The following is a 13,495-nucleotide window of genomic DNA, read 5'->3' as shown; positions in this document are numbered from 1 at the left end:
TTTTAAGTTCTTTTTGCCTTTATTAGATAGTGGACAGGGAAGCAGGGGAAGGAGCTACATCTCAGCCTTGTAACACACAGGCTCCTGCTCACCTGTCGAGCTAAATTGGCACTCCATGTTACACATACAGTAAGTTAATCCTGTCATGCCAAGTGTATCACATTTAATACATGACTTTTTGTGACCTCTGCATCATCAGTGTGATTTCGTCCCCCACGAAAAGCCTAAATAAAAATTGCACAAAACATTTTTAAGCAATAAATTGCACAAAAATAATGGATGTAGCGAACATGATACATATATGTTCATTTATATACATTATTTTCTTTAAATATGTCAGAAGGTTCACTAAATGGTCCAGTTTCAAAAATCTAGAATTTTCCCGCAGTTATTTCACATTTCAGGCTTTACAGGACTGAAGATAACGGCCATGATGATGTAACTTTCAGGAGAAAGTAACAGAACGCCTCGTAGTTTTCCTCTTGTGGTGAAAGAGGTATGCCTCGCTCTCTAAGAAAGATCTCTGATTTGCGATACTAAACACAGAGTTTTCTCTAGGTGGTTTACAAAAAAAAAAAGTCACTGAAGGGCTGTGAAAAGTCACTAAATCTTGTTGGCACCAGTGAGGTGAAGTGTGAAAGTCACTTCTGTAAAAGAGTGGGCTGTCAGTGGCTCAATCTGAGACCTTAAAAACCAAATAACAGCTCAGCTGGCATCTCAAAGCAAGGATGTCCTGGGTTCAGGGTGTGTGTGTGTACGCGTGTGCGCTTATCTTACTGTGAGAGTGTGATATAAGAGAACTGTCCAATATAGCCAGATCTTTGTAGCATTTTGTCCGTGTGTGTTTGTGAGTGAAAGAGGGGGTGAGGGAGGCTGACTCATTGACTCTTTGCTGCTCAGTGCCTGTTCATGCAAATGAGAATCTGTTGACATGCCAGAGTCTGCTCACAAAAGACAATCCATTAACTGTCTGTTCCACCTCCTGCTATCCTTCTTCCACTCTCTCTTCCTCTCTTCCATTTTTCAAGTCGAGTGCGTCTAATTTTCCCCCATGCCTGTCTCTTTCTCTCTGGTCTCTCCCCCCCCCTTTCACTTTCTGCCTCTGTTTACCTCTCAGTACCTTTGAGCTGTTTTATCCTTTGCCCTCTCTCCCTTGCTGCCAATGGCCACAGACACCCAAATCTGTGCATTTCAATAGTCAAATGTGAATACTACTGTTTGCTGCTGATCTTGTATTGTAAATATTACATATCCAGAAAACAAATATGCACTTATGGCTTTTAGTTGGAGCATGAAGAAGGGAAAGGCAGTTCTTGCTAGCATGTAATAAAGCTGTTAATAATATGTAGGTTTGATTTGCCTTGGTGTAATTTAATAAGGAAACATCTTTCTGACCTTTTAAAGTTAGAAAAAGCATTATGATGTCACTCAATAACTAGTAACTACACACCAACTACACACTTTGCCAAATGGATCATCATGGCCTTGCCGTATTGGTCCATTTGATCAACCTTTGTTGTTATTATTTATTTTATTTTATTTTCAGTTGTTACAGATGGGACAGACATGACTGAGGGATAGGAAAGGGAGAAAGAAAGATGAAGGAAAAGAAAAACAGAAGGGAAGAGGGACAGTGAGAAAGGGCACTTAAAAAGAGAAAGAAGAGAAAAAAAAATCTCCTGGATCACCTGTTGAGAGAAAAAGAAGAGAAAACAAGCAAAAACAAAACAAAACAGAGCAACATACTAAACACAACACCATCACGTTAATCTAGCTAAGTGTAAACAGCAGTAAATACTAAATATTGAATGTTATTGTGTAGCAAGCAGGACCGACAGCACAATGTGCTAGGAAATAGCAGCCAATAAAGGTGTAGTTTATGTCTATGAACAGTGAACACCCGTGTGCACACCTGTGTGGACCAGTGCGCTTGTATTCAAAAGGTTTCCCCATGTAATGGTCTGCTAGAGGATGTAGAGAACCATAGCCCCCCCCCCCCCCCCCCCCCAGGGCATTAAGCAGGCATGGAGGAGATCCAGGCTCCAGACATCCAGAGGCCCCAGAGTGCGAGAGCCCAAGGAGGACCAATGGAGGGGCATCCGTGCCACCCTCCTGGGAAGAGCTGAGGAGAGCCCCAGATGAGGGGACACCCAGTAGCCACAGAGCAGAAGCCAGAGGGGGCTGCACTGGCGTGCCCACCGGCTCTGCCGGCAGCCAGCTGTGCCAGAGTGAACCAAGCCGCAGGCCCAGAGGCCGGAGGCCCGAGGGCCCCCTTTGCCCCGGAAGGGGCCTGACCAAGCAACAGGCACCAGGCCCCGCCAAGTAGTCACCGGGAGTGAGCTGGTACATACCTGAGTGCCCAGCCCCGGACACCAAGAACCACCACGCACCGATGCCTGAGGGCATCACTTACCGGCAGGGAGTGTGGTGAGGGGAGATAGGCCTTGGAGGGCCTGGGAGTTCCCAGAGAGGTGGAGTGTAAGACCCAACCTGACATATAAACTAGAGATGGACTGATCCGATATTACGTATCGGTATCGGTCCGATACTGACCTAAATTACTGGATCGGATATCGGAGAAAAATAAAAAATGTAATCCGATCCATTAAATATCACGAAAGCACCTCACAAAACTTGCAACACGCCGTAACTCACCTCAGAACGTTAGCACGTCGGAGCAGTATGCATCACGTGATAGAGCGGCTGTGGCATGCGGGACCTGTCGGTGGTCTGGAATCTGGATAGCATTTGGAGCTTCGCTAGCAACCCGGCATTTCATCTCCGACAAAGTTATCCCCGAGAGAAGTAAAGCAAGTGTGTAAGTCCATCTCTGAATGTTTGTAAAGCATTCCTGCGTTAAGCTTAACAAGCGACTGCCTCTTCTTGCTGCTACTTCAATCATGAAACTGCTTAATGATCAGCTGATCGGCTTTTCTGTCGCGAGTCCGTGTCTCTTGTTTGTTTTTGGCCCACTTTGCACCAGAAAGAGGAAACCAGCGGCTGAACAACAGCAGCACGTTTAAGCTTGATCAGCTGTTGTTAGAATTTATTTATTATTACTTTCTACTCGAGGATCTTTTTCTACGTAGCTGACGCTGGTAACTGTGCAGGGGCGGATCTAGCAAAGTTTAGCCAGGGGGGCCGATAGGGCATTAACAGGGAATAGGGGGGCACAAAGACATACTTTTCTTTCTTATTCTCATTTAAAATGTCTAGCTTTTAATAAATAATTATCTGACACCCAAAGTTTTAATTTGATGTAAAATGAATAGAAGTCAATTACTGTATATAGTAACTATTAAGTCTAATATATATACCCTAGTAAGCTATAGTACTTTTTCCTTTGGGAAGGTACCATCTGTGCAGTCTGCAATTCTGTTGAAGAAAGATGTTGAATCTATTTAATATTTCTTGAAAAATAATTGATTTCTGTGCATTTTTTTTCACACTGCATCAAATTAAGGTTGATTACGTCGATTAAGCATCATGAGGTGGAGCGTGAGGGGTGGTTCCCTATTTTTTATTTATTTATTTTTGTTGTTGCTGGGAGTTGGAACCCTATTAGTTAGGTTGCTTAATATTTATGCTAAGTACTCTTTAAAATACCAGAATAGGGAGGATGGTGTAGGTCTAAGTTTATTAGATTGATCAGTATTGCTGAACTATGAAATTTTTTTTTTTTTGCATACAGGTATAACAGAATAGCTTTAGTGTAGTTGTTGTTTTAAACTTGAGTATGAACTTATACAAAATGCAGCAAGATATTTAAAAAAACAGTTTTGTTGATTAAAAAACACTATATCGGATTCATATTGGTATCGGCAGATATCCAAATTTATGATATCGGTATCGGACATAAAAAAGTGGTATCGTGCTATCTCTAATATAAACACAGACAAACAGGCACACACAGACACAAACATGCATTCCCACCCTAATGCACACATATACAAATACTTAACACTCACCCAACGTAGGGATAGACATACATGGACACTGTACACACAATCACACTCCCCAAACAAACTCTATACCCCAGGTCCAGGTACCCTCGCCCCTGGAGGGGGAAACGGCACCTAGACCCAGGAGATTTTACCCTTTCCCCCGGGGTGGAGGCAAGCAGACCGCCCCAGGCTCCGCAGCAGCAGGGAGGCCCCAAATCCCAGATCCCAATCGGACGGTCAACACCTATATGTATGTGTTATGAGAGTGTGAGTAATGTGGATGTCTAAGTTGTGGAATAAAATTGAGGCACGGGTGGCCAGATAGAGGCACGGGTGAGGCACACTATAATTAAAAGATAAGATATGTGCAGTAGCATGGCATGCAGTAGTAAAGTGCATTACTGCTTATCTCATAGGTGCAGAAGAAGTTTTGATCCCTTATGGTGAACACACATTGACTTTATTGCCAGCTACAAACAAGAATCACTGCAATATGCTGAAGTAGGGTTACAACACACTGACCTCACCTTACTTTCTGCTTTTATAACAACATTTTAAAAAGGACATTTCAGTGCCTCCTGTAGCTTCTCCCTCACTAAAATCTGATCAGAGCTTTTTGCTGTTGTCTGTCTTCTTTCTGTCTTTATTGTGTATTTGCTGGTTTTTCACAACCTTTTCTCCTCACTTGTTCTTCCAGCTATTTCTATAATATTGCTATTTTTCACCATTCGCTTCCTTCTTTCTCTTTCACCCATTTCTCCTAACCTTCCCCCTGTATCTCTGTCGCCTTCTTTTCCAGCCACTGTTCCTTTTCCCTAACCTCCGTACAGTTCGCTCGCCTCCTCTTTCTCTGTGCAATGATGACAGGGATGCAGGCAGAAGCAGAGGAGAGTGCTGAGCTAAACAGAGGCGCACAACTAGGGCAGCACGACTGCCTCCAGGGGTGTGTGTGTGTGTGTGTGTGTGTGTGTGTGTGTGAGTTTTCTCGCGGACTAACACAAAAAATGGGAGCGACGGAGCGACAGGGACGGACATTCAGAGCAAGGTGGCGAGGCAGCAGTACAATTATAGCTACTGTACAAAAACCCTCTTTATTTAATAAAATTCAACCTTCTTTGTGAAACAGTATCGAAAAAACTGAAAATCAACAAAAAAGGAGACTAACAGTTGTGAATGTTTACAACAGTCCTTTCAGAAAATTATGTTAGATCTGGAGGATGGTTTGAAATTATTGCTGGATGTTTGTAGGGCTGATATCCCAATGCCGTGACACGGTGCAGACATTACAGTGCACATTAATCTGTCAATTACTGGACTTCATGTAGTTAACGTGGGGGCTTTTTAATGATGACTTATTATTAGACATTATTCAGGCTTCTGTCATGCTCCTATTAGTTTTTCATGAGAGCTTGGAAGTGCTTGATCTTTAATGATGGTCTTGCTGCTAGTACACTGTACTGTAATGTACTGTCATCTACTCTACTGATAACCAACCATTGTTTTGGTGTGGCCTGTTTTGGCATAATAATGGATTATATGAAACAGAATCCTACGAATGCCAAAATGGGACCAGCAAAACATGTATTTGTTATATAGATGTACAGTAATGTGCAAAAATCCTGGGCCAGAATCTATATTTGTGCTGGCTCGTTGGTCTAGGGGTATGATTCTCGCTTCGGGTGTGAGAGGTCCCGGGTTCAAATCCCGGACGAGCCCTGAATGGTTTAAAAAATATTTCATGTTTTCTATGTTTGCCCCCCAAAAAATATAAAGAAATGAGTGGTAGCTCAAAACTATTGCATGTTAATGTTTATACATATTTTCCCAATAAAAACAGGACCTATCCATACATTTAGAAACACACTAACGTATTTCAAAAAACAGTTGAATATAAACTTGATCTCCTGACTGACATACTGTCAATACATGGCTACAAGTTGTTTTGTATATTTACTCCAAAACGTTGTTTAACGATCGCTTTCAATCTGTATTGTCATCTTTAAATAAAGTGACAAGTCACACATGGTCCCCTTTGTGTAAGTGTGAGGAGTTCAGCCCTACCTCCTCTATGGAGAGCACAGGAGATGAGAGAAAAACAAGGAGGTCAAAATCTCCACTCACAGCAGGGTTTCGAGGGATGTCTCTGGTCGACAGCTGTGCTCCGCGTTATCAGATGCAATAATCGGCCTTTATTGGAACAATAACAGTAATTTAATTTTCAATCTTATCGGCCTGTAATATACTGGGCACCAATATATCATACTTATCTAATTAATAGTACATATCGTGTTACAGTAGTGGTCTGATAAGATGTACACACTAAATAGAAACACTGAGGGACATCGTGATGACATCGTGATAACTGAGTTACAATCAGTGTTTTCTGTGTAACTTTTATTAATAACAACTAGGAGCCTTCAAAGTGCTTAAAAGCAGGCAAACTTAGGACCCGTATGTCATTATTGAAACAATGTTGCCTTGCTTCCAATATCAGCAGTTAGCTGAACTAAAATAAGTTGTAAGATCAATTTATAATTTGTGTTTTCATGCAAATCAGATTTCAAAGAGAAAAAAATATCAGTGTTACTTTTTGATCATGTGAAAGAGTCAGAAAAAAAGCATTTAAAGGCTGCGTAGAGACCGACAAGACGGAGAGTAGTATATTTGTACTGATGTCACAGTCTCCATGGAGATACTTGTTAGTATGTCAGACGTGTAGGCCCTCCCACTTGGCCAGGCTCAACCTCAGGAAACAGCAGCTCACAAAGACATTTGTTCAGGTTGGCATATGTTTTTTCTCTGCGTGCATTTGAGCGCGTGCATCGGCGTGTACGAGCAGTTATGCTCACATGACTGTTTTTCCAGTGCGATGAACTCTGTCAACCAGTAGTTTTCATCTGAACTGAATCACAACAAGATTCAGATCCTATGAGTTGCAGCCTGCATATGTGCAAATATGTTTGCATGCATTTTTGTATGTATGACTGTCGGCATTTCTGAGAAACAGACAGTCACAGGCCGCGTGAGTGTGTCCCTCTTCGATGTATGTGTGGGGAAATGCCGTGTTTGTGTGTAGATGTAGACTGTATGTATTATGCAGACCTAGGAGAGCCTTGTGCTATAAATAAAACAGGGCTGCAGTGTGCTCACTGGCGGAATAATCTATCTGACACTATGGAGAAAGAGGGAGAGTGAGAAGGAATGGAGCAGACAGAGACGAGTTCAGAGAGAGAGGAACGAAAGACGAGTGAAGAGAGAATGAAGAAGAGGAACTGAAGAAAAAGGAAGGAGCAGGGTTAAGGACTGAGCAGGAGAGAGAAAAATTAAAAGGGGCTAATCCACAGGGCCTCTAGCACTTAGTTAGCATCATGACACAACTCAGAGTCATGTTCAAAAGGGCGGTAATGCCTTTCTTCACTATCTCCTTGTAAATCTGCCATCCATGCTCGCCTCAGTCTCTCCCTTCTACATTATGTCTGCAAAGAGCAAAAGGTGGCTTGTTTTGTTTATGTTCCTCACACCTGTGGTAAGGACATGTAGCAGGTCCTGCACACATTTGTCATTGGGTGTAAGTGCTTGTGAGCAAAATGTCAGAAGCTATTAAAACCTCACTGAAATCTCTCTGATACTGTGAAGATATTGTTGGCAGTAGAGCTGCCGGTTATGGATTGGGTCGCTTTTTTTTTTTGTTACAGTTTACCCAACTTGACCACATCTTTTGACCTTTCGCCAAACCAGTATTAGCCTTCTTTGGCTGAAGTTTTTGTTGTCCATGGATCTACTAACATTGTAACTGTTGCTAATGCTAATAAACTTTATCCAGTTCTTACAGACCCTTTCCCAAGAAGTCTGCGTGCATTTATACATTATAAAACATTTGATCTTGCCTTTCAAAATCTTATTCAAAACGTTAGCTAAATCATTGTAATCTGCTGTTGCTGTAATTCTAATCTGTGTTGTAGTTACAGCATTATGTATATGTACATTTGGATGCAGACTGCAATTTTTTGACTCATTATGTTATTATTTGTATGATTGCATATAATTTTTTTATTGAAAACTAATATTGAGCACATCCAACAAACAGCCACCGAATAAACAGCTGTTGACCTTGAGCTATATCTAGACGACTATAATGGGGCTTGATATTGGATAATAGCTGGATATTAAAAACATCAGTAGGTCTTTTATCAGTCATAATCCAAACGTGTCACTTTTGTTTCATTAGTACAAGTACTGTAGATCATTATTTGTCTGCTACTAGTATTAATTGAACATGGTTATGATAACAAGAATCTGTCGTTTTAAAGCTACAAAGCTGATGTCAAAACCACAGTCTGCCTGCTTTCTTTAAGTAAAGAAAAAGTAAATAGACGTTTGCCTCTTTAACTCTTCTCCCTGCCAGGTGATGGAGTTGAAGGGTCAGATGATCCATGTGCCCGAGTCGTGCTCCGTGATGTTTCTGGGCTCTCCCCGTGTGGATAAGTTGGAGGAGCTGATGGGCAGAGGTCTCCACCTGTCAGATATCCCCATCCATGATGCCACACGGGATGTTATCCTGGTTGGGGAGCAGGCCAAGGCTCAGGATGGCCTGAAGAAGAGAATGGATAAACTCAAGGTAAATCGGTTGACAGTGTAGGCTCTGGCAAAGTAACTAATTTACCCATTTAACTAATGGGAAGGCTTTCCACAAAGGTTTACGAGTGAAGTTTTGTGTTTTTGTGCTTCATCCAGAAGCACATTTATAGGTCAGATTAAGGACAGACCAGCTGTTTGGGCTTTGGGGGGGGGGGGGGGTTAGCACTAGCTAGCAACATATATCAAGAATAAGAAAGTGTATGGTCTTAAGCTATAGTCATTTCACTCATGTGTTTGTTACGTTGCAATCTTTTCTTGTGATGCTAAGTATGAACTCAATGTTGAGAGTTACGGCTCACTGCTTGTTGAAGTCTTAACACAGTGAGTGTCTACAGCAAGCTACTCTTCTCTCTTTTTCCTCTACTACCTACTGACTGCCTCACTTCATGTGAGGCTCACCTTGTTCTTTGCTGCTGTTCAGTTTGTCAGAGACCAAGTCATGGCGCCTAAACTGGTGAAACTACACAAAAATATTCAGTATGTTTATTTGAGCTTTTCCACAATGCGAACAACTGAAGTGAACAAATTAAATCCAGTGCCTCAGCTGTACCGGCTACTTAAAGCTCCATATTGACTGTATTAATGCATACTGCCTGGAAAAAATGTGGCTCCTGGGACTTCCTCTCATAATTTGCTTTCAAAGTACCCTTGAGCAAGTCACTGAGTCTTGACCCAATCCTGTGCGTCTGTTCATTGCATCACTCTCACTGCAACTACACCCCCAGGCTAGTGTTATAAATAGCTATGTCTGAGTCAACTTGCCTGCTTGAACAATGGTATAGCACTAAGAAGCTTACCCAGAGATGCAAATAAACATATACAGACACACACAATCCAGAAAAAACAATCACACATAAATACATTTGCATCCACCAGCATTTTTAAAAAATTTGATGCAGTACTCCCACATCTCAGCATCTCTGTCATCAGTGCCCTCTTCAAAGCAAAGCGCACAACCTCTCGCTCTTCTCTTCCAGGCCACATTAGAGCGGACTCATCAGGCACTGGAAGAGGAAAAGAGGAGAACCGTGGACCTGCTTTATTCCATATTTCCGGGCGATGTGGCGCAGAAGCTGTGGCAGGGTCAGCCGGTGCCCGCTCGCAAGTTTGATGACGTCACGATGCTCTTCTCAGACATTGTGGGGTTTACTGCCGTGTGCGCTCAGTGTACGCCTATGCAGGTCATCTCCATGCTGAATGAACTTTACACACGCTTCGACTACCAGTGTGGCATTCTGGATGTTTATAAGGTCAGTAGACCGAAAGATATCCGCCTCCTTCATAGGATGTAGTAATAATAGAACTGTGAAATATTATTTAGGGAGGAGCAGTTTGATTTGGTTGCAAATGTAATATCTTTACCGGTTAATGAGTATACTTGTGTAAAATGAGTTCATTAAGATTGTTTTCCCAAATTTAAACCTTCCCAGAAAGTTAGAGCCCTCATTTCTTGGAATCTTTGGAGTGTTACCACACGAGCCAGCCTTTTCAGGGTGTGTCACTGTGTTTGTGCAAGTGCGTGTGCGTGCACTGTGTGTGTACGTGCCCTCATGTGTGGGTGCACTTGTGTTGTGGAAAAAGTAACTGATTAATGGCCAGTCTGTGAGAGCTTAACAAAGATGTGTCAATATTGTCCATCTGACAGTGTGGCTTTATGCCTAGTTACTGTATCACTGTAGTCTGCTGTCTTTTCCTCTTTTTTCATCTTTACTTTCTGTTACCACGTCCTCTTTTTTTCCAATCTTTTTACCTGTTTTCAATTTTTCCACCTTCGCTCCTCTCCATCATCGCCATCGTCAGTCATCTTTCATCTCTACCTTAGTACCTCAGTGAGCGTGACGGCAGCATACAATTTCCCATAAAAATGCGCTGTTACTGTGTTCTCTCTCAGAAGTGTCACACACATATCAGATACACGGCGAAGTGAGATGCAGAGGGTGAAGGCAGGGAAGTTGACTGTATGTAACGAGGTATATGTGTATAGCAGGGGAAGAGTTAGGGTGTCAGCTTGTGTGTGTCAAAGAGAAAGCAGAAACAGGAGGACATGGTGAGGAGACTGAATCACCCATATGTCGCCATTGTCATGGTTACTGTCGAAATGATTTAGCCGGTGGCAGGCCTTAATGAGAGCAGTTTGTCTCCAAGCCTCTCTACTCCCCTTCCCCAACCACCACCACACACACACAAACACACACTTCTGTGCCATTTTTTAAAAGTCTGTGTCCATGACACCTAGTTTGTGTTGTCATGTGGAGACATCCATGAAAGTGACACTTTGTTTGCTTTATTGACACGTGCGTTCTTAAACTGTTTACACTTGCTGCTACTGCAGACTAGGAAATACTTGGCTTTATGGCTTAAATCTTCTTCTGTTTATGCAGCAGTTGTCATAGTTTGGATATTACACAGAATCAGTATACTTGAGAAGAGGTGAAACCTCCCTTAAGTGTAAAATCCTCATTAATCAATGGGGATTGGAAAAACTAATGATGAGCACAGAAAATGTGACGTGTTTGGTATTCGTACACATCACACAGTTTCTGCCGATTTGTTAGCTACACCCTGATGTGAATCTCCTGTTCCACCACATCACAGAAACAACCGATTGAGGTCTGATGGAGGCCATTTGAATACAGTGAATTCATTGTTCTGCTCAAGAAACTGGTTTAAAATGATTTGAGCTTTGTGACATGGCACCAGTATGATAATGTGAAGATGGGGTACACTGCGGTCATAAAGGGATAGACACGGTGAGCAAACTGTGTTGGTTAATTGGAGATAAATGATCTGAATTTCAGGAGCAGGACCACACCTCCAAACACGCCCTTTCTGGGTCTTATCTATATATGACCCCCCCAGTTCTTCGTGTCCCAACCTCCCTCCCCTTTTTCAACTCTTTCACTTCTTCATTTCTCATTAGTACATGGGGATCTGCCAGGCCCATCTAGGCCTTCCCCAAACTGCAGCTCAATTCTAGATTAAGCCATTCATCTTTATCTACTAAAAAATGCTGCCAAACCTAAAATAAGGACGTGGGCCCAGCTAGTGAAACGGTACTCAGTTGGTACTCAGAGGCACTATTGCACCACCACTGGCATCCCGAACTGTTGAGAGAAGGCAGGATGGGTCCATGCTTTCATGATGACCCTGTTATCCAAATGTTGCAGCAGAAATGGAGACTCATCAGACCAGGCAACTTTTTCCAATCTTCTACTGTCCAATTTTCAGTGAGTGAGCCCAATTGAACTGTAGCGTCAGTTCTTTTTCTAACTTCGCTCGGTGTTTCACTATGGGAATCGCCTCGGCGTGACCAACTACGGAAGCTCCAATGACACCACGTCTGTCTATGACAGACCTGTCGAGCCGTGCTCAGGGCTCCGCCCCCTCGTACTAACACGGCCGACCAGCTCCTCCTAACTCATTCTCGCTTTCTTCCCGTGAGAAACTACTTTGAGCTCCCTCAGCGCATCCAGGCTAACTTGATTAGCTGCTTAACAGTTCTCAGGCGTCCCGTGTAGGAGTACGTCGCCGAACGCAGTTTTTCCGGTTCCAGTTTGGATCGTGCTGAGTAAGTCCTTCGAAAGAAGTGTACTTAGAGTTGCACTGTGGAACAGCAACCGCGTCAGGCGAGCTGTCCCAGCGGTTCCTGGTTTTAGTTAGCAAGGTAGCCGACGTTGTGTGACTCGGGCTAACGCGTTACGGCGAGCTGTTCGTTAACTTGTTAGCAGGCCACGAACCACATTAGCGTCTCACTAGCATTAGCTTGTTGGTCGACGTAGGGTTCGGTTAGCATTAAGTTGCTAACGATATTGGCTAGCGGAGTGCAGCTAACGTGTCACGACGAGCTGACTCCCGCCGCGACTAGATCGGATTTAACACCCGCTGCTAGTCCTAGCTACTTACGGGCTAACGTGTCGAGACGAGCCTGGTGTAGCCTAGTCTCACCCCTTTCCGCTAACCATGTCTACGGCTCCTACGCCCGCCAAAAGGTCGGAGCCGAAGGCTAAAGAGGCTGCATCCCGCCCGTGCCCCGCATCATGCGGTGCCACCATCTCGGGCAGGGACCCTCATCCAATGTGCATCGTCTGTATGGGTGCCAAGCATGCTCAGGCTTCACTGGCGGACCCTCAGGGATGCCCACACTGTGCTTTGATGCCAGAGAAAGTCCTGGAAAGGAGGCTGAGAGTAGCAGTAACGAACAGTCAGGACCCCTGCCTGTCGGCTGCTACTGCTACGAGCGATATCCGTCATCCGCAAGCCTCCACAAGCTCGGCGGACATGATGGAAGAAGAGTCCCCGCTCATGCCCCCATCGTTCGAGGACCTCCTCAATCAAAACGTGGGCGAGCCGGGTGGCGAGGACGCGGAGGGCGATGCCGACTCCGACCTCCTCGACCTGGAGGACATGGATGAGGAACAGGAGGATGACTCTACCTTTCCTCCCCAGCAGTCCAGGCCACCGAGTGGGGCTGAAGTTGCACCCCTGGTGGACAGCAATTTGTACGAGGTCTGTAACGGGCTGCTGCCAAGCTAGGCATCCCATGGCCAGCCGCCCAGGATGCCGAAGGGGCAGAACGCGACTTGTACGACGGCAAGAGGCTCCCACCAGCCTTGCCGCCATCAAAGCAGCTTCTGCCAGCAGTCCCAGCCTGCATGAAAGAAATGAGTCGCTATTGGTCAAGCCCTTTTAAAAGCAAGCTTCCGACCAAGGGCTGCTCTAAGCTTGAGATCCAGGGGATGGGTGAACTGGGGCTGACTGAACCCCCAGCAGTGGAGCCTTCAGTGGCGTATCACCTTCACCCTAACCGCAGGGCAATCTCAGCTTCTTCTAGCATTTCTTTGCCCAACAAGATAGATCGCCTCACGGCATCTATTTATCAAAGGACATACAAATATGCTGCACAGTCAGTGTGC

The 13,495-nt window shown here is 44.1% G+C and overlaps 1 protein-coding gene and 1 non-coding gene across 4 annotated transcripts in view; both read left to right on the top strand.

Annotated features, from left to right (window-relative positions):
- gucy1a2 (guanylate cyclase 1, soluble, alpha 2) overlaps positions 1–13,495 on the top strand; it is a 54,974-nt gene that overhangs the window by 23,208 nt on the left and 18,271 nt on the right. For all 3 annotated transcript variants that reach the window (XM_086261387.1, XM_086261386.1, XM_086261388.1), the window contains 2 exons: positions 8,350–8,562; positions 9,560–9,832. In XM_086261387.1, the coding sequence (XP_086117513.1) occupies positions 8,350–8,562; positions 9,560–9,832 (486 nt within the window). The remainder of the gene's footprint in view (positions 1–8,349; positions 8,563–9,559; positions 9,833–13,495) is intronic.
- trnap-cgg (transfer RNA proline (anticodon CGG)) lies at positions 5,589–5,660 on the top strand. Its single transcript has one exon. It is a non-coding gene; the product is annotated as a tRNA-Pro (tRNA).

This window comes from Aulonocara sp. 'chitande type north' Nkhata Bay, linkage group LG14 (assembly GCF_057382095.1).
Source record: "Aulonocara sp. 'chitande type north' Nkhata Bay isolate Kocher_YH1m ecotype deep benthic linkage group LG14, A_spYH_male_GT1.1, whole genome shotgun sequence".
NCBI lineage: Eukaryota > Metazoa > Chordata > Actinopteri > Cichliformes > Cichlidae > Aulonocara > Aulonocara sp. 'chitande type north' Nkhata Bay.
The sequence above is the reverse complement of the archived record's forward strand: the minus strand, read 5'-3'. Positions and strand labels throughout refer to the sequence as shown.